The 27,305-nt window shown below is 47.5% G+C and overlaps 1 protein-coding gene across 2 annotated transcripts in view; it reads right to left on the minus strand.

Moving 5' to 3' along the window:
- Positions 1–18,530, minus strand: part of LOC138513785 (transmembrane protein 176B-like) — a 120,680-nt gene extending 102,150 nt beyond the window's left edge. For both annotated transcript variants that reach the window (XM_069628883.1, XM_069628882.1), the window contains exon 1: positions 18,389–18,530. In XM_069628883.1, the coding sequence (XP_069484984.1) occupies positions 18,389–18,412 (24 nt within the window). In that variant the 5' untranslated portion in view covers positions 18,413–18,530. The remainder of the gene's footprint in view (positions 1–18,388) is intronic.
- Between the last annotated feature and the right edge of the window lie 8,775 nt (positions 18,531–27,305).

The following is a 27,305-nucleotide window of genomic DNA, read 5'->3' on the forward strand; positions in this document are numbered from 1 at the left end:
GACCTTCTCATATACCTCAGTAACCCGAGCATCTCATGCCCGGCTGTCTCCCTCATTCTCAGGGAATATCAGAACTTTGCGGGCCTAAAGGTTATGATGCCAAAACCATCTTCTTCCCGATTCAGGGTGGCGAGTCTGCGATCCCAGAGACCTGCCCATACCATGTCTCTATTAAGGAATTGAAATACCTTGGTATACGGCTTGACCCGCCGCTCGATGGGTTCCTCCGGCTTAACCTACAACCAATAATTGAGCGGTTCAACAGAGACACCCCCCCCCATTGGCAATCACTTCCCCAATCGCTAATGGGTAGAGCCGCGCTATTCAAAATGATGACCCTCCCCAGACTGTTGTATGTTCTCCAGAATGCACCATTCCTCATCCCCCGAGAAACCTTCGCACTCATTGACAAGAACCTACGCACACTGCTATGCGGTGGGAAACAATCCAGGATCGCCCTTGACACGCTCCAGAGATCAGTATGGGAAGGAGGCATTGGTTTACCGTGCATACGCACCTATTACCTAGCGACACAGATAGGAGTAGTAAATGACTGGATGCACGCAGACCCCACACTGCCACACACCCGTATCAAACTGGAGATCATGGCCCTGTTATCACCGCTGCAAATCCTGTACGCCACCCACGACCAACTCCCGGCGCTGCCCAAAATGACCCACCATATCCGTCGCGCCTGGCGGGATGCACACAAACTAATCGGCTGGAAAGGACAGCCAACACTATCACAACCCATATGTCACAATGCGCTCCTCCCGGAAATAGTGAAAATGGGCTCCTTTGGCCACTGGCATGCAAAAGGAATACACACACTAGCGCATGTGATACAAGGGGGTCACCTCCTGGGTTTTGAGACCATCCGAGAACAATTCGACCTGGCACCCATGGACCGGTTTCGGCATGTGCAGCTGGCCCACGCCATCCGTACCCAATTCCCTGACACGACAATCATACTCCCCTGCTCTCCCATCGAGACCAATATCCTCCCGCAACGCATCTCCTCTAAGGTCACCTCCACTCTCTACCAGGTCCTTAACTCGTTTGGGGCTACACAGCTAGACGGGTTCAAAGCAAAGTGGGAAAGGGATGTAGGTCACCTGGAACCTGAAGACTGGGTTGATGCATTAATGTCTCCCAGAGAAATTGGTATAGAATCCAAGCTTAGACTGATACAGTTGAGAATCCTTCATCACTCATACCACTCACGTGCTGTAATGGCAAGATGGGGTGGACTAGAAGACGGGACATGCATTCGATGCAAAAATGAACCTGCCACCTTCTACCATATGATATGGGACTGTCGGGTGTTACAGGCCTTCTGGGAGGACTGTATTAGCACAATCTCTGCCGCCCTGGCGACACCAATCCCCAGGGATCCCAAAATGGTACTCTTAGGCATCTGGGGTGAAGTAGACCTGTCAAAATATGAGAAAATGTTTCTGGCGATTGCGTTGGGGGCAGGCAAAAGACGTATTGCAGCTAATTGGGGATCTGCCGACCCACTATGCCTGAACCGTTGGAGTAACGAGCTGGACAGGTGCGCAGCTTCAGAGCACCGGATTTATAATGCACGGGGCTGCCCCCGTAACTTTGAAAAAATATGGGGTAAATGGCTAGATGCTCACTGAGATCCGCTGGTGTGGGTAGATCAATATCACTGCTAGCATTGGTTGCCTGCCTTGTCTTATTACTGTCTTACGGTCCTTGGCCCTGTGGGCCCCTTCTAGCTGTTATTAATACCATGCTGCCTTCATCCTATGTATGCCGATGATCCATGTTTGTTTCTCTATGTTGTTGTTCAAACTCAATGAACAGAGTTATAAAAAAAAAAAATCAAACTGACTCAGGAAGTTGGCAAAGTTTAACTGTTTTAACATCAATTATCTAAAACAGGGAGTAATAACGGACATCATCCGATGTTGCACAGCAATCTCTCAAAACATTTCACAAAAAAACATCACTTTTATACTAAAAACTCGTTACCATTGAGGTCTACCTGCGTGGCAAGCTAGAAAACCTATTTGGAATGGTGATAGGCTTACAAGGAACATCAAGGTATTTGTTCCATACTGGTTAAGGAAGGTGATTGGTTAGCTAATATCAGGTGGGCAACTAAACCCGACTCTAATACAGGTCATGATGAACCTCTTCAAATACACAATGTCCCATTGGTTACACAAACTATAGGGCTCTCTATTACGTATCTCTCTATAATTAGTTGGCACCCTTGTACCCCCTGTAATATTCCACAGGCGTAAGCAGCATGCAGGCTGGCACCCAGGTGCTTGGTAGGCTGATCGTATCAATAGCTTCCCACCAATTAGCCTTACTCTCCATCATCACTCTGCTGTCTGCCAGTCAATTAAGGCTTTGAAGATTGGCCTTGAGTTTGTTCTTCGTACCTGGGAATATGAGGGAGTGCAGGCATCCCCTGCCTCTCAGTTTCGATTCAGCTCAGTCCAGTGTCTATTTTCATCCATGCATGTGATTGCAGACCATGATTTCAGAGCATTTTGCTGTATTAAACTATATTAAATGAAGAACCTGTGACGTCTTTAGTGTTCCTCCACCTCATCTCAGCAGGAGTTTGTTCTGTTCACACGTTAATTGTAGCTTCTGTAGGAACATTTTGACTCATGTTGGCGTTGACGTCTTGGTGCTAGGCCAACCAAGCCATTCTTTGATTCATCTCCACTGAAAAATCCTTTCTGTTCACAGTGTGCAGTCCTGCTGAAATGCATTATGGAATCATCCATAGTCCTTACATTTCCAATGTATTCTACGTTGGCGCATCGCCGCAATCGACTCACTATATAGCCAGCCAGCCTTAAAGAATAATTTTCCCTACTTGCGTTACTGAGACTGTACATTTGAAAAACAACTTAATATCTTCTTCATTATTTTCTGTAGCATGAGCATCTTCATCTCGAGCCTGAAATGTTGCTCTTCTTCAACACCTCCTCCGCTGTTTCTATAGAATGCTTATGTTCTTTTGTTTCCGCATCGCTTCTGGGTGCGTCAACCCTGCTTCTCTGTGACGTCACCAATCTGCATTTTCGCTCGGCTTTCCCACTTCTTCTGGGATTTCATTCAAATTACAATCATATTGTCGTGTATGTTTGTGTGGCTTTCTTAATGGGAACCTTGCTTCCAAGATTCTCTTCGGTATGGGTATTCTTATGGGTACTGCACTTGTTTCACAGTCTGACTCCCAACATATAGGCAAAATAGGGGAGAAACTTGAGGTGGGGGTACTTGGCTCCACCTTTACAGTAGTAATACATTTCAAAAGAATAACCAACGCATTAAACATTTTGCTTCAGGCACATTTCAAAATTGTGCCTCCTTCTAGCACCTACTGTAGTGAATCGGGCTGAGCATCAGTAAATGAGGGTCTCTACGGAGTGATTTTTTTGCATCCAAACATAGACTACAATCTTGCCCCAGACAAATGAGAAATCCATGCAAAATTTGGTAGCAGTGGGTTAAACGGTGTGGATTTGTTTAGCCGGATTAACATGCAGACACACATCATCCATTTTTTTTTTGCATATAAGATTTTTGCATCCAAATATAGACTACAATCGTGCTCCAGACAAAAGAGGAACCATGCAAAATTTAGTAGACGTGGGTTCAACAGTGTGGATTTGTATAGCCAGACAAAAATATTTATTTATGCAAACATATTTATGTATTTATTTATTTATTTATTATTTAACATTTATAAAGTGCACAACAGCCCAGGGGCATCATGGCGCTGTTACAGACAGTGAACATGGTTGCATATATAACCGGTACATACAAAGGCAAAATACCAACTTAGTTACAGATAGGGGTCGTTGAGCAGGCAAGTTAGTTGAACAGAGTGGTCTTTAGTGGTTTTCGGAAAGCTGGGAGGGATGTTTCTGCTCTGAGTGTGTTAGGAAGGGAGTCCCACAGTTTCGGTGAAATGTGAGGAAAACCAATACCACCCGCTGTGGCTCTGAGAATGTGTGGGATGCGTAGTTTGTTGGTGTGGCAGGTTCTTTTAGGACTGGAAGAAGTGTCTCTGGCTATGATTTCTGAGAGGTATGGCGGGGCTGAGAGGCTAAGACACTTGTGCGTCAAAGTGAGAGTTTTGAATGTGATCCTTTCCCTTACGGGGAGCCAGTGTACATCTCGTCTGGCCTGTGAGATGTGGTCTCTCTTAGGGATTCTGAGTGCTGCTATGAGCATGTTGTTTTGGACTGTTTGAAGACGGTTTAGATTTTCAGTGGAAGTGCCTGCAAGGAGGACATTGCAGTAGTCTAATTTCACCCCTATGGTGGCTCTAGCTATCGATAAGCAGTTCTGCTTAGATAGGAATGGTGTTACTGCGTTTATGAGTTTAGTGGTATGGGCAGATGCAAAGGCAACAGCGCTGACCTGCCTTGTCATGGATAGAGTGGAGTCTAAATAAACCCCTAAGGTTTTGACTGAAGAGGAGACGGGGATGGGGGTGTTGTCGATGGTGACGTTGCAGTATTGCTGGTTGAGTTTAGCTAGTGTTTCTTTAGGGCCCATGATGATAATCTCAGTTTTATCGCCGTTTAGGCACAAACCATTAGTTGCCATCCATGCTTGGATAATGTAGTAGATCTTAGTGAGGGCTGTGTTATCTTGGTCATATGAACCTGAGAGTGGCAGGAGTACCTGCGTATCATCAGCATAGTTGGTGTGCGCTATGCCGAAGGAGTCCAGTTGGTCAAAGAGAGGTTTGGTGAACAAGTTGTAGAGGGTGGGGGCTGTGCAGGAGCCTTGAAGGACTCCACAGTGAATGGTGGATGGGTCTGCATTGGCTTGGTCAGTGAAGACCTTCATAGCTCTTCCTTACAGGAATGATGTGATCCATGAAGAGGCCTTGTTAGAGAAGTGAGCTTCCTGGGTGAGGTGTGCAGTGAGGGCTTTATGATCAACGAGATTGAAGGCAGCCGAGAGGTCCAAAAGTAAGAGGAGAGCCGGTTTGCCTTTGTCCATGATTGTGGTTATTTGATTTTTAAGGTCAGGGAGGGCGGTTTCTGTACCGTGGCCTTAACAGAATCCTGATTGCCTTTGGCGCAGGATTGCATTTGATTCCAGGAAATGTTGGATCTGATTATGGGCTGCTTTATCTAGGATTTTGAGGAGGAATGGGACGGTGGTGATTGGTCAGTAGTTGTTGGGGGATGAGGGCTCTAAAGTGTTTTTTTTTTTTTTAAAGCCGGCGTATCCAGGTTTCTTTGAGGCTGGAGGGGACAATGCCTGTCGAAAAAGAGGCATTAATGAATGTCGTGAGTAGGGGCGCTAAGGTGTTGGAGGAGTTTGTGGACTTCCATTTCTGTGACATCGCGGAAGGAGAAGTGTGGATCTGCTTGGAGATGGGAAGGGGGATTTGGTCGGGGAGGTTAGTCATGCTTAGGTAGGGCTATAAACTGCGCTTGTATTTTTTCTTGGAGAAGTTCAATTTATTTGAGCAGTGCTGCCTGAATGCTGGAACACCATGCTTTATCTTTGATGATCTCATCTGGGCTGGTAGAGGGTGTAATGAGGTCTGAAAACGGTGAATATTTCTTTAGATTGTGAGTTAGCCTTGGAGATCAATGAGTTAAGCGAGTTGGATTTGGGTAGGAATATGGCGTGTTTGTACAAGTTAGATATCTTTTTTAATTCTGCATTGGTGGATTCATTAGGCTTGGAATGGTAGTTTGCTAAGGCTTTGCGCTTGCTGGTACGTAGGGCCTGTAGTTCGTCGGTGAACCATGAGTTGGTGTGCATGGATATTTTCTCTTTTTTGCTTTTGATGGGGACTAAGGTGTTGACAGCTCTGGTGAGAGTGTCAGAGTAAATCTCTGCGAGAATGCATGGGTCACTTGAGAATGGGTGCTTAAGTTCAGGGACTTCAAGGAGGGGGCAAAGGTTGTCCTTTGTTAGTTTTCTGGTGCTTCTAACGTGAGCTGGAGGCACTTAGTTAAGAGATTTGGTGGCCGGCGTGGTCGGGATGGTGAATGGATGCCATTGTGGTCGGTCCAAGGGTAAGCAACGTTGTGAGTGACCACCGTGGGGCAGTTATGGTCTGCCACCCAATCTAGGGTGCAGCCTTTGCAGTGTGTTGGGCTGTAGACTTTTTCTTTGAATCCAAGGTCTTTTAATTGCTAGGGCAGATGCTGCTTTATCATTGGGGTTCGCTCAGACCTGGGTTTAGGTCGCCAAGCAGGATAGTTTTGGTAGAGTGTTTTTAGGTTGTTGCTGAGTATGTGCAGGAGCTGCATCTGGAAGTCAGGAGCTGAGCCTAGACGTCTGTACGTAAGGTGAATATTGATGGTGCAGTTAGGGGATAGAGCTAATTTAGCTGAGAGGAGGTCCGTATTGCTGTTCCATGGGTGAAGGCATGGCCTGATAGAAAGTGTGTATTTGGTGATGAGAGCTACTCCCCCTCCTTTAGATAGTTGTCTGCTTGGAGAACGAGTAGCCATGTGGGAGGGCTAAAGAGATAGCTGGGCCAGATGCTTTGTGGAGCCATGAGTCTGTAATGGCGAGTACATCTAAATTGTGCATGGAAATGAGGTCATTAATTTCTAGCGCATGGGCGGAGAGCGATCAAGCAGTTATGAGAGCGCATTTGAGGGCAGGCGCAGGGGTGTATATCGCTGGAGGCTTGGTGTGAGGGAGGGCAGTGGGATGGATGGTGGGCATGGTTAGATCGGACTGGACTGGGTTCTTGGTGAGTGAGTTGCGCCTGTGGTGTTTTTTGGTGGGTGTTAATACTTGTGGTATGTGAAGTGGTTTACTCGTGATAGTATAGGGGGGGGTAAGCCTAGTATGAGGTTCCACTTAGGGGAGCTGTGTGTCAGAATAGGTTCAGTGCGTGACCTGAGCCTGGTAAGTCTGGACTCTAGATTGACTGTTAGGTTTTATGCGAGGGTGGTGCAGAATAGGGGGCATGGCTATTTGGGAAAGTGGGGAGGGGTGGGGTATGTCTGCTTTACTCGTGTTAGGTGTTAGAGATTGCATGGAGATGGATGCAATGAGCATTAAAGAAAGCAGTGTGTGTTCCATCGGGGTGGAACGGTATGTGTTCAGCTGTGAAGGCGTGTGAGTGGTGAGGTGCGAAATGGGATGCATTGGTAATATATTGAGTGATGTGCTCAGAGAGCAATAGATGCTAGTCTAGGCTAGCTGAGTGAGGCCTATCAGAGGGGCACAGTACAATGGCTTAAGATCAGTGTGTCAGGAACGGTGGCTGATGCAGTGGATAGTAGTTAAAAGGGTAGCAGGCAGTAGGTAATACATTGGCTAATAATCTGTTGCATGGCAAGTACAGAGGGAACAATCAGAGTGCAGCAGACAGTCGCAGGCACAGAGTCGAATAATCACTTGCAGTCAATTGGCCTAATACGGCTGCAAATATAGTGTGAGCAATCAGAGTTCGGCAGACATATACATACATTCCACTTTATATATAAAGATGTATACTTGATGGCTTATTCTATTCTTGCTACCAATGTTTTGCTCCATGACCTGCACAATTCTTTGCTGCCCTTGAGTCAGGTTTGCCCTATACAATACATAATATAATTAATAATAAAGAAGAAGGGCTAGTTGATGAAGAGCAATGTTTCATCCTCTGATACACTTCTTCTTTTGCACCATTGCCACTGATCTCAAAAACACAAAGTGAGAAGGAGAAAGCAAAACCATGCCTGTGTCCTCATTTCTTTACTGGAGAGCTGGAGGTCAACGGGATCCCTATTGAACGTGGGCAAGCCTATAGGTGAATTGTATATGCGCTTGAAACCAAAAGTACGATCTATTGATCAGGATTGCCAACTGAGGAGCTGCTACCCCCTCAAGAAGCATACGGGAGCCACCCCAACATGAGAGTAGGAAAGGACTGGTCCTTCACTGATGCCTGTCTCCTCAGTTTCACTCAATCTTATGACTATGCCCAGAAAATGGCTGAGCGTGCCTGAAATGTGGTTCCTGTGTCAGCACTGACACCAGTCAGAGAGCTGTAAGGTGGAACCAGCTCCCTGTAGACCCGAGTCTGGAAGCGATCCTGGCACACTATTTCCTGTCAGCAGCAGGAAAAAAAAGGACACAGGAAAGGGGTTTCCTTCCAGCAAGGATGGGAAGTAGAAACATCGAAAGCTAATAACATGCTATAATATCCTGTTGAAAGGTGGGATTGACTTCAAATTAATACAAATCTTGGTGTTGGCTATGGAGAGGAGCATAGAGGTAAAGTCTACCAAATTCGTCCAGTGCCTGTGTACTCAGGAAGCTGACTCTTAGGGCAAATCAGAAGTTATTATTAATACACACTGAAAGGGATAGGTAGAGTGCCAGGAATCCTCACTCTCATGCACAGACAGCCAACATTCTAAACACACTTCCACTTCAGTTTCTCTATCCCAACAATCCAGTGTCACATAACAAATCACCTCACACTGACCATGCACTAAACTCCTTCACTTTAGGAAGAACACTAGACCCAGTGCAGAGCCACAGCACCCAATCAGAAAACTACTGTCAATTCCTGAACATATCTGTGTCATATGCATAGCTTGCTGGTCGAAACCACTTTCTTTCGATGGTCCACGCCGGGGTCGACGTCGTTCCTGCCAGGACTATTGGCGCCAGTACCTGGGACCCCGGTGCTAGAGCCAGTTTCCCAGACATCATGGTCAAGCATGAGGGCACAGGGCCAGACTTGTTCACCTTTGTGCTGGAGCCTCTGGGTACAACTGGTGTTGTATTATTAGCCTCAAGACCAGGGTTGTACCTGCTAAGGCAGTTTTAAACATCTGTAGAATTTGCTCAAATAATGCCTCCCACTCTTCCTTCAATGTGCCCGGGGTCAGCCAGATTTTACTGAGATCCTCTGCCTGCATCAATGGCATCTTTTCTTATGGGAGGATGAATGACTTCTGGAGTTACAATCCTTCAACTTCTTATGTCGCATGTTCTCCTTTTTGGACATGGGGATTTCAGTCTATTGGCTCAACGACCTGAGGGTCAAGCGCACCTGGGACTTAGACAGAGGGCCATTAGGGGCTTATTTAGCCGATCATTCCCTGAGGGATTTTGGATTAATTTGCTGACATGAGTTGAACTCTTTCATATTGTGATGTTTTCCCAGACAGCAGACTCGGGTGCCATGCGGGTTGCCGATTGACATCTTAGAGTTGCAGTCCTGGAAACGCTTGAATCCTGAAGAATTAGCAGCTGACATATTGATGAAAGTCGATTGAAATTTTGACGAATGTCACACCGACATTTTCTATCACGAGAAACTTTCCCAATAGTAGCATGCCGAGCATGCGGAAGAAAGGAACTGAGATGCGGGGACGTAGTGACGTAGAATATATGGAGCCATCATCACGTCGGGAGCCGACTAGCGGCAAGGTTGAATCAAGAGGAGTCAACAGTCGATATCTTCTGAGCGGCTGTCGCTGGAAGGCAATCTATTTGAGTTGTCTGCAGGAGAATGTAATCCATTGAAATCAATCTTTGTAAACATGGCTAAGGCCCATCGGTTATAGTGGCGTACCAATATTTCAATGTTATAATGTGGCAATTACTATCTGGCTGGCAGGTCTTCTCTGCTGGTAATGGTGCGCTGCCCAAGTAAAGGGCCCAAGCACAGTGAGGAGAAGAGGAGACGCACAATCCTTCTGTAAAGCTCCACAAGGTTCCCAGTGACATATCTAGAGGTTATGTTAAGGTTTTTGAAAATTAAGTCACAAAATGCCATGCTTAAAATTGTGGAAGACATTTTTCTTTAATATGCTTAACATCTTGACAGTAAATGATTTTCATATAAAAAAAAAAAGGAATTCAGTATTAGCCAAGTAGTTAGGACAACGCTTCCTTTTTAAGTCTGGGAACAGAGAACAAGGCATACTAGCATACTGGATTTCTGTTAGTCCATATTTAAACCGAAACAATGGAGCGAAAGGCTCAGAGAGACGTTCATGGGGGAGACAAAGGTTCATGAGCATTTTTAAAAATAGCTCTGAGGCACCACAAGTGGAAGTCATCCTTTAAACATAGTGCAATCTTTGCAAGTCAGACACTACCTGGCTCTGATGTTTGTGAGTTTTTCAGCTTTAACTTGACTAGATTTTTTTTTTAAGAAATAGCTGGAGCATTGGGAATATCCAACCCTGTCAAAATACCCTATTCAGACCTACAATGCCCAGCAAGTGGGCACAAATGTGCTCAAGAAAATAGGTCTCAATTCATAATAAAGGACTGCGTTCTTTCAGCGACCAAGGAAACACTGCTGAAATGTACCAAACATGCGTCAATCCCTTATGTGTTGGCCTGCTCACAGTTCCTGTCTCCTGAAACGTGAAGCACTTACAGAAAGGACGGTCTACCATCAACAAAGACAATGGTCCCCTACTGCCCCTGCTTTAAACAAATATGCAGTAGCACGAATGCAAGTTGCACTTGTGCCAGCGTTCTTCAATAAAACAAAGAAAACATTCAAAACCCACATCCACAAATATGCAAACTGATGTTTCGGTTATTGACATTGAAATACTTTGCTTGACTGATTACATGCTTGGCGTTGTCACAGCTGCAGGATCCACCTTGTGCTAGGACACAATATTGAGCCTCATTATAGGTTTGGTAGTATCTCAGCTGTAAATCTACCCAGATACCACTAAACGGAATTACCATTACCACCACTTGGTCTGTCAGTATTGCCACCGGATTGCAAGTGGTGGTGTTAGTCCCCATTTATTTGGAGTCCATAGGACTCCATGAAGCATTTTGGTGGAATTTTGCCGGCAGTAATTCTGTCAAAATTGGGCAGAAAGTTGGCAGATTTACCTCCACCTCATAGTTAGAGGTGAATCCTCCAACTTTCCACCCAACTCATAGTTTGGTAGTGTGGTAATGTGCCGGTATACGGTAATACCGCTGCATTTAACCAACACCGCCCAACTCGTAATGAGACCCAATGGCAGGCTGTGAAGAATGGCTTTAACTGAATATGGAATGTAAATTTATGGGCTCTTTGATGAAGCAACAGGATGAAGACATCTGGACTTTGGACAGGCTGGGCAGGCACAATACACAAGTTTCAACAGAGCAACACAATAAAGATTGCTGATAAGGGAACCTACCTTCGAGAGGAAAAAGGGTCCAGATCCCAGGAAGGGATGAAGAAATAAGAGAAAGGATGAGGCAGAGAGAGCAAGAGAGGAAAATAAGAGTGGTGAAAAGGGAGGAGTAACAAATGGGAAATGATCAGGGAGCAAAACCAATGTGAGAACGATAAAGGGGAGAGATAATCGGAAGATAGAGAAATTAAAGTGAGTGAGGTAGACAAGGTGGGAAGAAAGCAAGAAAGGTAAACTAATAGCACTGGTTTATTTGTGATTATATTTTTATTATAGCAGTAAAACAATGCCTGTATTTGCATTCGGGCCTGCATACACGTGGGTTGTTTCCTGGTGCAAGACATTATTAACTCTATATCCATTTAACATTGCAATCCCACCACTGAGTTTTTAGGGTCCAACAGCTCGATGGTTGCCACCTGACATCGATAGAGGGGCTTTCTTTTTTACCCTGAAAGGTGGGAAAACCAACTTTGGCAAAGTCTAACTGTGTACAAGGACTTTCGGATTGGTGAAAGGGGACATTGAAGGTGTTCATCTAGCCATGATTAAGGTAAGCATCCTAGTTTGCTGTTTTTGGTTTTGGCACATATAAGCTCCAATTTATGCCCAAGGCATTGGTATAACAAATGGAGAGATGAGAAAGGGTGTTGGATAGCTATCGTTCTCCTTCATCAGAGCCCTTCATCATAATCCTTCACCTTCGTCTCGGCCCTTCCTTCTTCATCACAGTCCTGTGTCAAAGTTCTTCTCCTTTGTCAGTTCTTTTCGTTCACAGTACTTCATCAGAGCCCTTCTTTAGAGGTACTTTGCACCATCCTTCTCTTTATTCACAATCCTTCCTTCTCCTTCATCACAGTCCTTCTCTTTCGACATAGCCTTTTTCTGGGACAGTCCTTCTCCTTTTCACAGTCTTTTATGACAGTCCTTCATCACAGTGTTTGCCCTTTGTTCATACCACGCAGGGGGCCCTGCCTACTTCAGGAGTACATGTCTACACTACAGTTCTTCCAGAACACTTGAGTCCAGCAATGCTGCACTACTACTAGTCCCCATCTTCAACAAGAAACGGCAAGGATGATCTTCTTTTTTAGTTATGGACACAAAACTGTGGAACAGCTGCCCAAAACTCTCCACCTGGAGGAGAACCACATAACCTTCAGGAAACAGCTGAAGTCTTTGCTTTTCAACCAACCACTCTGAAAGAAAAGGAAAATAATATCAACCGACTAAAAGCTCTGCTCCAGAAACTTGGGCCAATTCAGGACAAGCAGTTTTCAATGCACTTCACTGGGTCGAGCCTGTGTCAAGATGGCTTGACAAAGCAGGTGTGTAAATGGAAGCACTTAAGAGTGCAGAAATCAGCATGGCAGGTCCATCAGCAGCTCTAAGTGAGTCGACCGAGGTGGATCCAGTTCAAAAGTGTCTCAAGGCATTAAACAGGGCTCTGAGAAGTTTCTGGACTTCTGAGTTGCTTTGAGGATCATTCTAGGATTTTCCAGTGAGCCCGGATCCTGATTCCAGTGCACAGGCAGTAGAGAGGCCTTCGTGCTCTGCAGTTTCACCCCAAATGTGACCTTAAGGTGGGTAGGCACAAGGGCTTTCCTCTTCCTTAGAGACTTCTGTCTTCACCTCTATGCATAGAACTTTGGAATTGACATTATTCTTGTCTTGAAGTCTGAAGATGAATCAACCAATGGGAGGATTATCCCCCTTATAAAGGCAGAATGCTACAGCAGATATGTCCAAAGCAAGCCTATTATTAGAGGTCCAGTCCAGGCTGCAACAACAAGTGTCCTTTGCCTTCTGATGTCATACCCAGAGTGCTTTGTCTACAGGAAGCAGGGAGGGAGGAAGGAGGTTTGGGGAGCCTTAACAGAATCCAAGATGTTGGAACCCCTCTCTAGACTAAACCTCTCCTCTGGGATACACAAAATGACTCTATTGATCAGCACCCTGATGTAAGCAGGCGTTTGTCTTGTCAGGGCTAGCTTTGAAGCACTGGTTTCCCAGCCAACACCCCAGGGAGTGTTCCTGATCACAGGAGGATGTGACCAGCCTCTCCAGAGGATCAAGGGAGAAGCCTCCTGAGCGGGGTCTTGCATGCATGTTGTAGAAACACCCAGGCCAGGCAGTTTATACACACCCAGTCCTCTCATAAATAAGTCACCTCACCAAGCTGACACTAAATGACATCCATTTGCTTGTGGCTTTAGAATGTTGGGGTCCCAGTAGCCACCTTGTCAAACTAGAAATGGCTTATATTTAATTATTGATCTATTGCCACCATGCTGAGTAGGGGCCCAAATGCCCAAATATATTATATTTTGAATCAGAGGTGCTTGCAGTTAATATGATCTTAGAGCATCCCGTAGTTGCTGGGAAATGTCAATAGGCAGTCACATGGGTACATGGCACACTATCCTTTTTGGCATGACGCATTTATGAAAGCAAGTCTGATTAGCTTGCTTCAGAGACAGAATTACCTGCATCATTTTATTGCTAAAAATCAAAAATGTTAAAGCTTTTACACCCTTGCCGATGGCTTCCTGTCACAAACCCTATCATTTACACTGAAAAAATAAACCTGTAGCCTTTTGACTTCAAACTAACTGTGTGGATTCCTCAGTTGTGTTTTGGGCAGGTCGCTACGGAGCATAATATGCCTAAAGTTCTAAAGGCATTATAGTTTATCAGTACATTCCCTACTCATCCGCCTTCCTACTCACAGTCCTGGACATAGTGTAAAGACTGTGACAAGCAAGATTTAGGGCTTCATTACAAGTGAGGCGGTAAGGGGTTAACGGCGCCGGTAAAGGTGCCGGCGCCGTTAACCCCTTACCACCCCATTACGAGGTCCCCTCGTGGGACCCGCTCTGGACGTCTGGTCAGACCAAATGTTCTTTGCGGGTCCCGCGAGGGGACCAGCATGCTAACAATGGGCCCGTCATTAACGGGCCCGTTGTTAGCATGCTCCTCATTCCCATTGAGCCCTATGGGGGCTCAAATGGGAATGGGGATGATCTGGGTTCCCTGAATGGGGAAATACCGGGCCCTCCAAAGTCGGAATGGCCCGGTATTTCCCCATTCAGGGACCACGGACCCGCAAACGTGTTTGGAGGCAGCCATGCCCTTATTAAGGGCATGGCTGCCTTAAAACTCATAATGAGGCCCTTAGACTTGAAGTAATGAAGATTAACGTTCTGAAATCAGGCCATTACCTCCCCATCTGTTTTCTTCGTCACAGTCCATAATCATGGAGTGTCGAGGACAGTGACAAGGAAGACTTGGACCTGGAGAAATGAAGATTACCAGTAAGTACTTAAGTCATTGCAGTTAGGGATCGGGAGCATATAGATAGAAACAGAGAGAATGATTGTTTGATGGAGAGATTAAAGAGACCATACAGGGTGCAACAGAGAAGAGAGAAGGGGGATGAGACAAAACAACGAGGTAGAGAAAATTACAGAGAAAAGAGGGCTAGAGCTTCCAGTAAATGAAGGAAGCAGAGATGGCGGTCAAAAAGCTAAACAGAAAGGATGGGAAGTTTAACAGAAGATTGAGGATGAAGTCAATTTGTTACACCTGCATTCTGCCCCCTCACTCTGTTCTTCTCCTCTCTCTCTCCCTTCTTACTTTCTCCCCTCTGTGCCTCTCCCCTCTGTCTCTTTCCCATAACCGCCCTGTCCCTCCCACCCTCTCAGTACATGCATTACCCATACCCTCAGGGCCACTGCAGGCACAGCACATGCATTCCATTCAGACACTGAAACCAGTTTGTGGATTGGGACCAGACAGTCCCAACTCACTTCGTAGCAGCAACCACTCATAGCATTCCAGTATCCCGCCAAAAGCTTGTGATTTCACAAGCCCTGAAAGTCCATATAAGGATGTACCTGTCCTCACAGGTCAGAAAGAAGGGTTAGTGACAAGATGGTCAAGAGACAAATGAAAAACCCTGTGTCACGGCCATGTTTGGACACCAGCCAAACGCGGTAAGGCTAAAGTAAAATACACTACAAAATAGCAAAAAGTAACTGCGGCCACCAGCTTGTCCCTTATGCACACCTAAAGTAACCAAAAATCCTCTGAGTGTTAGTCTAGGGTAAAACAAAAAGTGTACGCCATTGTACTGCATTGTACAATGATAAAAAGTTAATAAAAGTTACAACAAGTTACCAAAAGTGATAACAAAAGTCTTGGGAGGATAGCTCAGGAGCAATGTGCTCACCTTGGAAGCAAGACGACACGGAGCAACACGGGTTCGATCCCCTGGTCTGCGCTTAGAAACCTCTGAGTATTAAGCGTGTTATAAATAACCTATTATATCAAAGTAACAAGACTAAGGGAAACAATCTTTCCCAGTACTACAGCCTGAAGGACATGTCAGTTTCGGCATGACAGATGAGCAAAAGTCAGTGTAGTGAATTTCACTGCACTTCAAAAAGAGAAGGTCAGATTTGGTCACAAAAATCAAAAGGTTTGGGGGTCCATAAAAATGGAGGGAAAGGTGCTGTAAAGAGAAATCTTTCCTAGCAGGTGCCTGTCCTGTCATTCGACAGTCTCAGCCTGTCTGGCCAGAATACACATCACCTATCACAGCTGAGTTTGGCTCACAGGAGCAGACGTGTGATATCATTTTGGATATGGTAGTACTGATAATTAGTAGTGCCATGTGCACCATGGCATAATTCAGGCATAGCTTATATTTAGAGTTGCTGTGCAATGATATGATATGATATGATATGATATGGCATTTGTAATGCGCCTATACACAAGTGTTTCAAGGCGCGACAAGGCAGGGGGGACGAGACAAGGGGAGACAGACAACGATCCTACTAGGCTAGGTGTCATTCAGATCGCGCAAGTGCAAGGGTAAGGGGACTGGGAAAAGTGCAAGGGGAAGCGGAGAGGGGGGAAAGGTGCTGTACATGGTTAGTAGAATACAAGATAAATAATAGGGCCAGGTGGTGGCAAGTGCAAGGAAAGTGCAGTACATGGTTAGTAGAATACAACATAAATAATAGGGCCAGCTGGTGGCAAGTGCAAGGTAAGTGCCGGGAGAAGGGGCTGAAGGATACAGAGACAGTCCCGTAGTGCAAGTAGGCAGTGCAGGAAAGAGTGGCTGGGCCAAGGACCGAGATCGGTGAGTGGCCCAGTTGCAGATTCAGTGCAGGTTCAGTGAATTTGCCTTTGTATGCCAAATATTGTGTCATTTGCTATGGACACCATGAATTCATTTCAATGTACTTTGGTATATGATTAATGATCATTAGATATTGTGCATATAGCACTATATTATATGTTCACCAAAAACGTGACTTTGTTTTCATTTGAGTCTTTTACACTACTAACATCACCAATGCACATTTATGCCTATGATATGATATGATATGATATGATATGGCATTTATAATGCGCCCATACACACGTGTTTCAAGGCGCGACGAGGCAAGGGAGGGGAAACATAGGGAGGACGGACAACGATCCTACTAGACCAGTTGTCATTCAGATCGCGCAAGTGCGGGGGAAGGGGGGCAGGGAAAGTGCAGTACATGGCAAGATGATAAAAATAAGTAAGTAGCTGCCAGCAAGTGGCAAGTGCATGGGTAACTGTGTTCATATCATTGTTGATTTCATTAAAACGATACCCCTAATGATCTGAGTCAGTGCTTCAGCTCCTACCGCATTCTTATATTTAGAGTTTACCCTGCCACCAGCTTGGGCTACTTATGGTCATCATAGTTTTTATACAGGGGTAAATATCTTAACTGAAGCCCCTGCACTGCAGAGACTTTGCTGTCGCTACATCTGTCAAATGGGCAACTGTGACCTCTAGAGCTGCTGTGTGTCACTGGTAGGGCAGGCATTGCCAATCAGAATACTTATGCAGTAGGACATATGCTTTTGGCATGGCGCTTATGAAAGAGGAATCTGATCAGCAGATCACCCTTTCAGAAATGGAATTACCAGAATCATTTCATAAATTCATGCAAAAATCCAGGGTTTTCATACTCTTGGCCAGAAAGCAATTCATCACAGCAGGGAAGGCAAGAGAAACTGAGGGAGAAAAGGAAGGCAAGGATGGAGGCAGAGGCGAAGATAACATATGGCGAGGGAGAGAACATAAGATGGAGGGATAAAGAGACAGATCTTAAAGGTGTGAGAAAAGGGGGGCGTAGGGAGGGCTGGAGGGTTGATGCGAGAGACAGGGGGAGGAATCCCAGGAAGAAAGGAAGGGGGAGGAAAGGAAGCAGGGATGGAAGGCAGAGCGACAAAAAGTCATGGAAGAGAGATAAGACTCACAAAAGCAGGGAGGAAGAATATTGAAGGGAGATAGAACGCGAGAGAGAACAGGAAAGAGGAAGTACAGTAGAAATGCAGAGAGGGAGGGACTGAATCGTGCCAAGGAAAATATTGAAGGGAGATAGAACACGAGAGAGACCGGGAAAGAGGAAGTACAGTAGAATGGCAGGGAGGGAGGGACTGGGTAAGAGCCGAGAGAAGAATAGAAATAACGAAAACCTTGAAACCAATTTGATTAAAAAATGAAGCTTAAATAAAATATAATAAATGAATAAACTGCTAAACGGATTTAGTAGCGAGAATGACAGACAGGCAGAGACCACTGGGAGTGCAGCCTATGTGGAAACAAGAGGATATGAGTCGCTGGAAAGCTAGGCAAGCAGCATATGAGTACAGGGGTGAGTGTTGATCGAGGTAGAAAGAAGACAGCCAACGGCGGACAGCCAGAGCCCTACTTGGAAGCGGTGTGTGTCATGTCTCTGAGAAGAACGGAAATAAAACAGCCCAGTAGAGAGATGCATCGGCAGCAGAGAACATGGTCTGCTGGCCGCATTCTAGCCCTGCTGTGTCATACGCAGCCTGCCTCCCTCTAACCTTGACAGAGGCAGTACAACGCGTATTTGTTAACAGGGATACTATTAGTAGCTGGGGAGGCGCTCCAGGCAAAAACGTCCCCGACCGGGGACTGCGTGACGAAGGAGAACTATTATAATTATGTTTATTTAAAAATCTGAACGTGCCAAGATCAGGCTCTCTCTGGCATGGAAACGGGAAACGTAGCACAGCTATAGTTTCATGCCGTCCAGCGTTTGGATATTACTAATGTTGATAGCGGAGCGAGCTTCTTACTGCGTGTACTGAAGAGTCTACATGTCTGTCTACTGCACATCACTGCTGGCCCTTAGTACGGTGCAGCGTGGGTGGGCACTTACCTCGGGAGGCGAAGCTGAGTCCATGACGGCCGCCGAATCCAGAGCTACACATAAAATTCACCCCTCCCTGTAGCAGCTTCTTAAACCTGCAGGTGCAGGCGGAAGCAGCAGACATTAAGAGGCCAGGGGCGGAGCCAGGGCATCATGTCATCCCCCCTCCCTTTTTAGTTCAACAAGCCAGGTCTGTGAAAGTTCCGGTATCGCCCCACCCCCACGGCACTGAGGTGAAGGGCCCTGCACCCTGAAGTGACACACTTTTATCAGAATCTAGTGTCTCAAAATGAGCCCCTCCCTGTAACACAGTGTTCCCCCAGGACCATGAAAGCGTCATTTGGATAGGCAGGTATTTTAGTACCTTAAGTTCTTGCCGCAGATATTTGTGATCATCTTGCAGGTCAAAGGTTCAAGATTTAGGGCATCATCACGAGTTTGCCGGTAACCCTTAAATTTGGCGGTCTCACTATTACCGCCGGATTTAAGGGTCCGCCAAATCAGCGCTTCGGCGGATTTCTCCCCAGCTCTGAGCGGGGGGAAATCTGCTGAAAATTTGTGCTATTACCACCGGCGGGAAATCCACCGGCGGTAAGAGCGTGAAAATTCCCCATTCAGCCCAATGGGGAATGGGGCATTGCCGGATGGGCTTAGTGGGGAATGGGGAATTCCATTACCGCCAAACCTGTGATCCGGCGCTAATAGTGCCAGGGGGGTTTGGCGGTAGGGCTAATAACGGCCAACTCTTGATGAGGCCCTTACTCTTTCATCCTTCCAAGGCCAATAAACTGTGTGTATGATAATAGTCCCAGCTGCCATATAAAGTCCTGTGAAAGAGTTTAACTATAGTACCAAATTATATATTTAAAAAACAAACATTTGGAAGCAGAGAACAGGAGAATTCTGCCGAAATACCGCCAAACTCAATTACCATGACTACCGCTTGGTCCTGTGGAGTTACCATGGGATTACAAGTGGTGGTAATTCCCCATTTTTGGAATCCATAGGATTTGCTGCTGGTGGAATCACTGTGCGGTAAATCCCACGATTTGTGGAGGTAAAGTGAGTCTGACAATTTTCCTCTGAAAAAACGACAGATTTACCATGCAGTAATTCCACCAGCGGTAAATCCGCCAAAAATTATAATTTGGCGGTGCAGGAAAAGTGGTGGTAACGGAATTACCGCCACTTTTTCCACACACTGCCAAACTTGTAATGGGGCCCTATGTCTGTTGAAGAACAAGGTAGAGCAAAGGGGTCTTAAAAGTCACTATGGTCCCAAAATGTGGACCTGGGGACAGTGCCTCTGCACGGTACCTTCAAACTTTGACTTTGATACTGGACAGCATCAAACCAGGCTTCAAGGAGATTTCTGAGTTGGTGATTTGGTGTCAGGTTGGTGAGCCTGGTGACTAGGTCCAATGCACGGTCTGTTTCACAAGCTACAACGGCACGTGACACAAAAAAGTTTGGGATCGTTGTCAATGTCTGACCTTGTGTAGTTCACATGCAGTTTGATGCATGAAACTGGTTCCAGAGATTTCCTTGACTTAGGTTTTGCTGGTAGATCCAATCTGTCGAACGGGAAATCATATTATACCCTCTAGATATATATTGGCCTAGGCCAAGTCGCTCTGCAAAGAAATCCGTGTTGCAAGGTCCTGACCTTAGATCTGTGTTAGCCGCCATTTTAGGTTCATCCACCATTTTAGATTCTCTCTCTAAAGTCACCCTGTGTTTAAGATGGTGGACAGTGCCGTTTTGAATGTAACATGACTGTCTTGACCTCTGTATACAAGTTAATGTATAAACTACCTGCAGGCCAAATGTTAGGGTTATGTACTGAGACGTTGTCCTTCGTTGACCTGTGTATAGAGGATTACCTGTGCAAACGATACTAATCCATGAATATATATCATGTACAATACTGTTTGAGCATTTTATGGGAACTCTTGTTTTACTATATTGTATAAAGATATGTGCAAAGGCTCAAAGTGAAATCCAAAGACACTCTGTTGCTATTGTAACTTGTTGGTGAAAGTATTAAGAATAACCCCTAATAGGGTAATTCATAGAATTTTGCACAAAAGTGGCGCACGCGGCTGGCGCACAGTGTGGGCGTGCGAATGTCTGCGCCAGCCGCGTGCACTAAAATCGATTTCCGCGCACACCGTATTAATGGATTTTCGCCTCCAAAACCAGCCGTGGCGCAGAGTGGCGCGGCGACCCTGCAGCAGCGCCAGTTACGCCCCCAAGAACGCCCCTAGCGCAAGGAAAAGCCATCAAAATCCCCAATCCAGCACAGGGCTGTGCTAACCCTGGACCAGTTTACAGGGCTGCCAAACAGCAAACGCCAAGCGGGGAACGTGTATTACTGGGGTTCGCGTGAGGTTTCACACGCGAAAGGGCCTGTGCGAGTGGGGTAGGTGTATAACTGGGGTTCGCGGGAAGTTTCACGCGCAATTTCAGCAGGGTACGTGTATTTCGGGGGTTCGCGTGAAGTTTCACACGCGAAAGGGCCTGCGCGATTGGGGTACGTGTATAACTGGGGTTCGTGGGAAGTTTCCCACGTGACAGGGCCTGTGCAAGTGGGGTACGTGTATAACTGGGGTTCGCAGGAAGTTTCACATGCAATTTCAGCAGGGTACAGGTATTTCGGGGGTTCGCGTGAAGTTTCATACGCGAAAGGGCCTGTGCGAGTTGGGTACGTGTATAACTGGGGTTCTTGTGAAGGTTCACACGCGAAAGGGCCTGTGCGAGTGGGGTACGTGTATAACTGGGGTTCGCGTGAAGTTTCACACGCGATTGGAGCAGGGTACGTGTATTACGGGGGTTCGCATGAACTTTCACATGCGAAAGGGCCTGTGCGAGTGGGGTACATGTATAACTGGGGTTCGCGGGAGGTTTCACACGCGAAAGCGCCTGTGCGAGTGGGGTACGTGTATAACTGGGGTTCGCGTGAATTTTCACACGCGATTGGAGCAGGGTACGTGTATTACGGGGGTTCGCGGGAAGTTTCACACGCAAAAGCGCCTGTGCAAGTGGGGTACGTGTATAACTGGGATTCGCGGGATGTTTCACACGCGAAAGGGCCTGTGCGAGTGGGGTACGTGTATAACTGGGGTTCGTGGGAAGTTTCACACGTGAAAGGGCCTGTGTGAGCGGGGTACGTGTATAACTGGGGTTTGCTGGAAGTTTCACACGTGATTTCAGCAGGGTATGTGTATTTCGGGGGTTTGCATGAAGTTTCACACGCGAAAGGGCCTGTGCGAGTGGGGTACGTGTATAACTGGGGTTCGCGTGAAGTTTCGCACGCGAAAGGACCTGTGCGAGTGGGGTACGTGTATAACTGGGGTTCGAGTGAAGTTTCACACGTGATTGGAACAGGGTACGTGTATTACGGCGGTTCGCGTGTTTTGATTTCATTCCCTTTATTTTGACTTGAATACATTTTTGTTTCTTACTTCAATGTGTGGTCTTCTCTCATTGGTTTCATGCATGTCACAATGTGGGTTTTCTCAGTCATGTGTTGCCATTGTGTGGGTCTGACAGACTTGTACTCATGCGCATACTGCCTATTTGTGATCTATATGTGATCTATCATGTAATGGGGATTTCAATTTGGAGTGGATGTAAAGCTTGGTTGGGTGTTTGGACTGGGGTGGCGTGGGGTGGGATTTGGGTGGCCATAAGAGCCAGGGATCTGGATTGTGATGACGTGTTGGCTGGGGGACATGTGTCGGGGCCTGCTGCCAGGTGCCCCTGACTGCTGAGGGGAGGGGGGGCTGGGGAACCTGAGTGGGGGCCTGCTGGCAGGTGACCCTGACTGCTGGGGGGTGGGGGTCCCGGGGACATGAGTGGGACATGAGTGGGGGCCTGCTGGCAGGTGCCCCGGACTGCTGGGGGGTGGGGGTGCTGGGGGACATGAGTGGGACATGAGTGGGGGCCTGCTGGCAGGTGCCCCTGACTGCTGGGGGGTGGGGATGCTGGGGGATATGAGTGGGACATGAGTGGGGGCCTGCTGGCAGGTGCCCTGCACTGCTGGGGGGGTGGGGGTGCAGGGGGACATGAGTGGGGGCCTGCTGGCAGGTGCCCCTGACTGCTGGGGTGGGGGTGCTGGGGGACATGAGAGGGACATGAGTGGGGGCCTGCTGGCAGATGCCCTGCACTGCTGGGGGTTGAGGGTGCAGGGGGACGTGTGGGGGCCTGCTGGCAGGTGCCTGTCAATGCTGGGGGGTGGGTGGGCTGGGGGACATGAGTGGGGGCCTGCTGGCAGGTGCCCCTGACTGCTGGGGTGGGGGTGCTGGGGGACATGAGAGGGACATGAGTGGGGGCCTGCTGGCAGATGCCCTGCACTGCTGGGGGTTGAGGGTGCAGGGGGACGTGTGGGGGCCTGCTGGCAGGTGCCAGTCAATGCTGGGGAGGTGGGGGGCTGGGGGACATGAGTGGGGGCCTGCTGGCAGGTGCCCCTGACTGCTGGGGGGTGGGGTGCTGGGGGACATGAGTGGGACATGAGTGGGGGTCTGCTGGCAGGTGCCCTGCACTGCTGGGGGTGGGGGTGCTGGGGGACATGAGTGGGACATGAGTGGGGGCCTGCTGGCAGGTGCCCTGCACTGCTGGGGGTGCTGGGGGACATGAGTGGGACATGAGTGGGGGCCTGCTGGCAGGTGCCCTGCACTGCTGGGGGGTGGGGGTGTTGGGGGACATGTGTCTGGGCCTGCTGGCAGGTGCCTGTCAATGCAGGGGGGGTTGGGGGCTGGGGGTACATGAATGGGGGCCTGCTGGCAGGTGCCCTGCACTGCCGGGGGGTGGGGTGCTGGGGGACATGAGTGTGGGCCTGCTGGCAGGTGCCCTGCTCTGCTGGGGGGTGGGGGTACTGGGGTCATGAGTGGGACATGTGTGGGGGCCTGTTGGCAGGTGCCCCTGACTGCTGGGGGGTGGGGGTGCTGGGGGACATGTGTGGGACATGAGTGGGGGCCTGCTGGCAGGTGACCCTGAATGCTGGGGGGTGGGGGGCTGGGTGACATGTGTGGGGGCCTGCTGGCAGGTGCCCTGGACTGCTGGGGGGTGGGGGTGCAGGGGGTCATGCGTTGGTGATCAGTAGTGCAAGGTGACACGTGGCTTGGCTGGGGGACATGCCCATGGTGGATGGGCTGCCTGCGGGACATGACCAGGGGTGCAGGGTAGTCCCCTGTGGTGTGGGCTGCCTGCAGGGGCCCTGGAGGGTGTAGAGGGAACACCTGGGAGGACCCACACTGCCAATTCACGTGTAGGACTCCCCGGCACCCCCGAAATACACGTACCCTGCTGAAATCGCGTGTGAGACTTCCCGTGAACCCCATGAATACACGTACCCCACTCGGGCAGGGCCAATCGCGTATGAAACTTCACATGAACCCCAGAAATACACGTTCCCCACTCGCACAGGGCCAATCGCGTGTGAAACTTCACGCGAACCCCAGTTATTCAAGTACCCCGCTCGCCCAAGGCCTATCGCGTGTGAAACTTCATGTGAGCCCCAGAAATACACGTTCCCCACTCGCACAGGACCAATCGCGTGTGAAACTTCATGCGAACCCCAGAAATACAAGTACCTCACTCGCCCAAGGCCTATCGCGTGTGAAACTTCCCACGCACCCCGAAATACACGCATACGCTATTTTTCACACAGCGGGTGTCCGTGTTTGTCGCGTACCCCTTTGCACGTCATTTGTCCTAGAGGGACACAGTATGGGACATTCATGTACGTGCTTTTTGTTAGCGCACATTTTTTTCATGCGAAGGGACGCTACCGCCTGCCTTCGTGTGGCAGACGTGTTTAGGACTGTGCACGTCTTTGCCCGTGCGCTGGTTTGCCCTATTCGATTCCATGAATACATGTTGTAGGCGAGCGTGTGGGCGTTCCGCGCACTTGCCTCCTGTACTTCCCCCATGATGCCCACATTTTCACGCGTTGTTCCCCATTCCGCGTGTACGTCTACTTTTGTTGTGTGCGCCGCGCTATGTGCGCTTTCGCTGTGCGCTTAGCGCACGCTGTTTGAAGGCGTGTGCGCCAGCGTGCGCCGAACAGGATTTCAGCGCACATCCATGGATTTCCACACGCACAGACTTCCATGAATCGCTGTGCGCGGGTTTCGCTGGGATTTTCGTACTGGCACTGCGATTCTCATGCTTTCGCACGCTTGCGCTGAAAATTTCAGCGCACATTAATTCCATGAATCGGCTTGTAAATGTATAGATGCATAAATTAGGAACGAACTCGGCACAAACCCTAGATCCGAGATTCATTAACCTGCAAGTGGTCTAAACATCAGATTATTCATTGTATAAAAGGCACGACTATTCTACTGTACAGCCCCACTCACTGAAAACACCGAACAGGGCTGGTTTTCGCTGTGTTGTACTGAGGGCCTGATAGCTATCTGTTGCTTTGTCCTTTGAAACTGTTCAGTTGTAGAATAAAGATCTGTGTATCTTTTGAACCCGCGTTTGGTGTATTTCCTTTTGGGGTACTCAGCCTCGATATCTTCTTTTTGCTTTCACAGATGGCACTCGAATAGGGACCCTCAAGATTGATGCCAGCTCGTTGAAGGTTGACTCAGCTATCGGACCGGGATCGGGCGGTGTAAAAGGGGCCCCTTTCCTGAATGAGAAGTGACACCTCAGCAGCGCTGCATGGCCCGATCCCTGGACGGTGAGCACGCGGTCCGAGTCGGCATCTTGACAAGGGCCCACTTATCGAGGCGGGCAGATTTGCCGAAATCACCAAACACGAGGTAAAATTTGTTAGAAAAACTTTGAAATCCGATCGGACCTCCTTAGGCTTGATCAGGTGAGTCGTGACCCGATTCTTAAGTATCCTGATAATTTGTTTTGGGGCATTGTGCTTGCAAGTACAATTATTGACCAGGTAACACCAGTATTCTGATATGCCTGGGAAATTGTCTGCCTGCTTCAGGGCGTTATTCCGCAGTGACAGACAATCTTTGGAATTTAGCCGTCCGGCGCCACAGGAGGGGTCGCCGCCTTGTACTATGTACTGTAAGCATGGCATTGGTAGTATAGTGTTTAATGATATTTGGCACAGACAAACTAGACATGCTTCCGAACTTCAGTAACCAGTCAATGGTAGTTTTGAAATCCCTCGTATTGAGTATTTACAATCTATATTATTAAAGAAAAAGGCTAGACCTGCAGCATTTGATGAATTACAGAATTGGAAGAAAGAAGCTTAACAGCAGCTTAAGAGTAGAGAAAAACATAAGACACACGCCGAAAAAGCATTGTTGTATGAGCAAGATAAACAGTCTGAGTCAGCTAGGAATATGGATAGGGCTTTCCACTGGGTATCCAGAAAATCTATCCTTCCAAAGACTTTCATGTTTCCGATGAACTTATCGATACATTGTTAAATGAACGAAGGCCTGGTGCCACTGCGCCACCTCTGTATGTTCCTCTTTCTGCTGGTTTGCCTCTTCCTGCTGTTATTCCTCCTCCTGCTCCTCCTGCTACTCCTATCCTTCCCTCTGTTGTTCCTCCTCCTCCTCCAGTTGTTGGTCCACCTTTTATCGCTCCTCCTCAACCTACTCTTCCGCCTTTACCTGTTGCACCAGTGGTAACACCTCTGTTGAATTTGCCTACTCTCCCTCTTCTAAGTGGTCCTGCACCACGTGTGGTAGATCAGGAGCGGGATCAAGGGTTGTCACTCGTAATACTGTACAGCTAGAGAAGAAAGCTGAGTTGATTGCGTGGGGTAAGTATTGTATGGAGAAGGATGATCAAGCTAATGTTTTTACCACACTTTCTAATATGGACAATTTTCCTGAGAAAAATGTTTTTATTGAGGGATTAGGGATTTATTTGTGTGTAATGTGGGACAGGTTAAATGATACCGATCTCCCACAAGGGTTGAGGGATCTGAACACCTTAGCGTTCTCTAGAGACACTGCGGAGAAAGTACAAGAGCATGTTGAGAGGGTACTTGAGTATGGAAAGGTTACAGAATGAGGATGAAGATGGAGATAGTTTGGACATTATGTATGTGCAGAAACGGTTCCTTCCTTGTCGTAAATCAATATCTGAGGAAATGCGAATTTGCATGAAAGACGCGATTAGATGAATCTCATACACATCGATAACTCCAGTTCAAGTATATGACACGTATAGTCAGTATACACCAGAAATGCAGAGGAAAGTAATACAGGTAATGGTAGATTACCTACAGGATGAGTGTGTAAGAAGAAAGATTTGTTGTCCCGCAGAGTTATTGAGTATTTACAAGAGAGCTTTTTCATTTGACACTTCTTCAGCTGCTTTAGTGCTCATTTTAGCTCTGTTGCTTAGTGAGCGTTCGGTGTTGCCTACTTCTCAGTTGCCTATGAGAGAGGTTCCTCCGATATTTGTCCCAAAAGTTGAGATTCCGGCTAATGTTGCAGCGGGTACAGCTGCTCAGAAAATCCCTGCACACTGTGTGTCTCAGTTTGTTCACGTCCCATTTTCAAGACAAGAAGTGAACACCATTAGACAATCTATTCCCGACATTAGGAAAAATCCAACAGGGTTCTATAAAGAAATAGAGTCTGTTTTGCAATCCTCAGTATTCACTTTGAGTGATATTGACCTGTTATTTCCTGTACTCCTGCCCGTAGATTTGTGGAAACAGGTTAGAACTATAGACTATGTAGCAGGGTTAGGAGATACATGGGCTAACATAATTAGACTCGATGGAGAAAGGCCAGCTGGTGAAAGACCGCCTCAGGTGATACTAACTTTGCCTGACAGAATAGTTGCGAAATTGAAAACTATGATTCCTGAGAAGAGAATTATTTGGTACAAACTTACCGCCTGTGTCCAAAGGAAGTCTGAGGGTGCTACTGAGTTCTTTAATCAGTATTCTCGGATTTCAGTGGACAAGACTTAGGACAAT

Source organism: Ambystoma mexicanum, chromosome 12, assembly GCF_040938575.1.
Source record: "Ambystoma mexicanum isolate Mex_15411 chromosome 12, UKY_AmexF1_1, whole genome shotgun sequence".
Classification (NCBI taxonomy): domain Eukaryota; kingdom Metazoa; phylum Chordata; class Amphibia; order Caudata; family Ambystomatidae; genus Ambystoma; species Ambystoma mexicanum.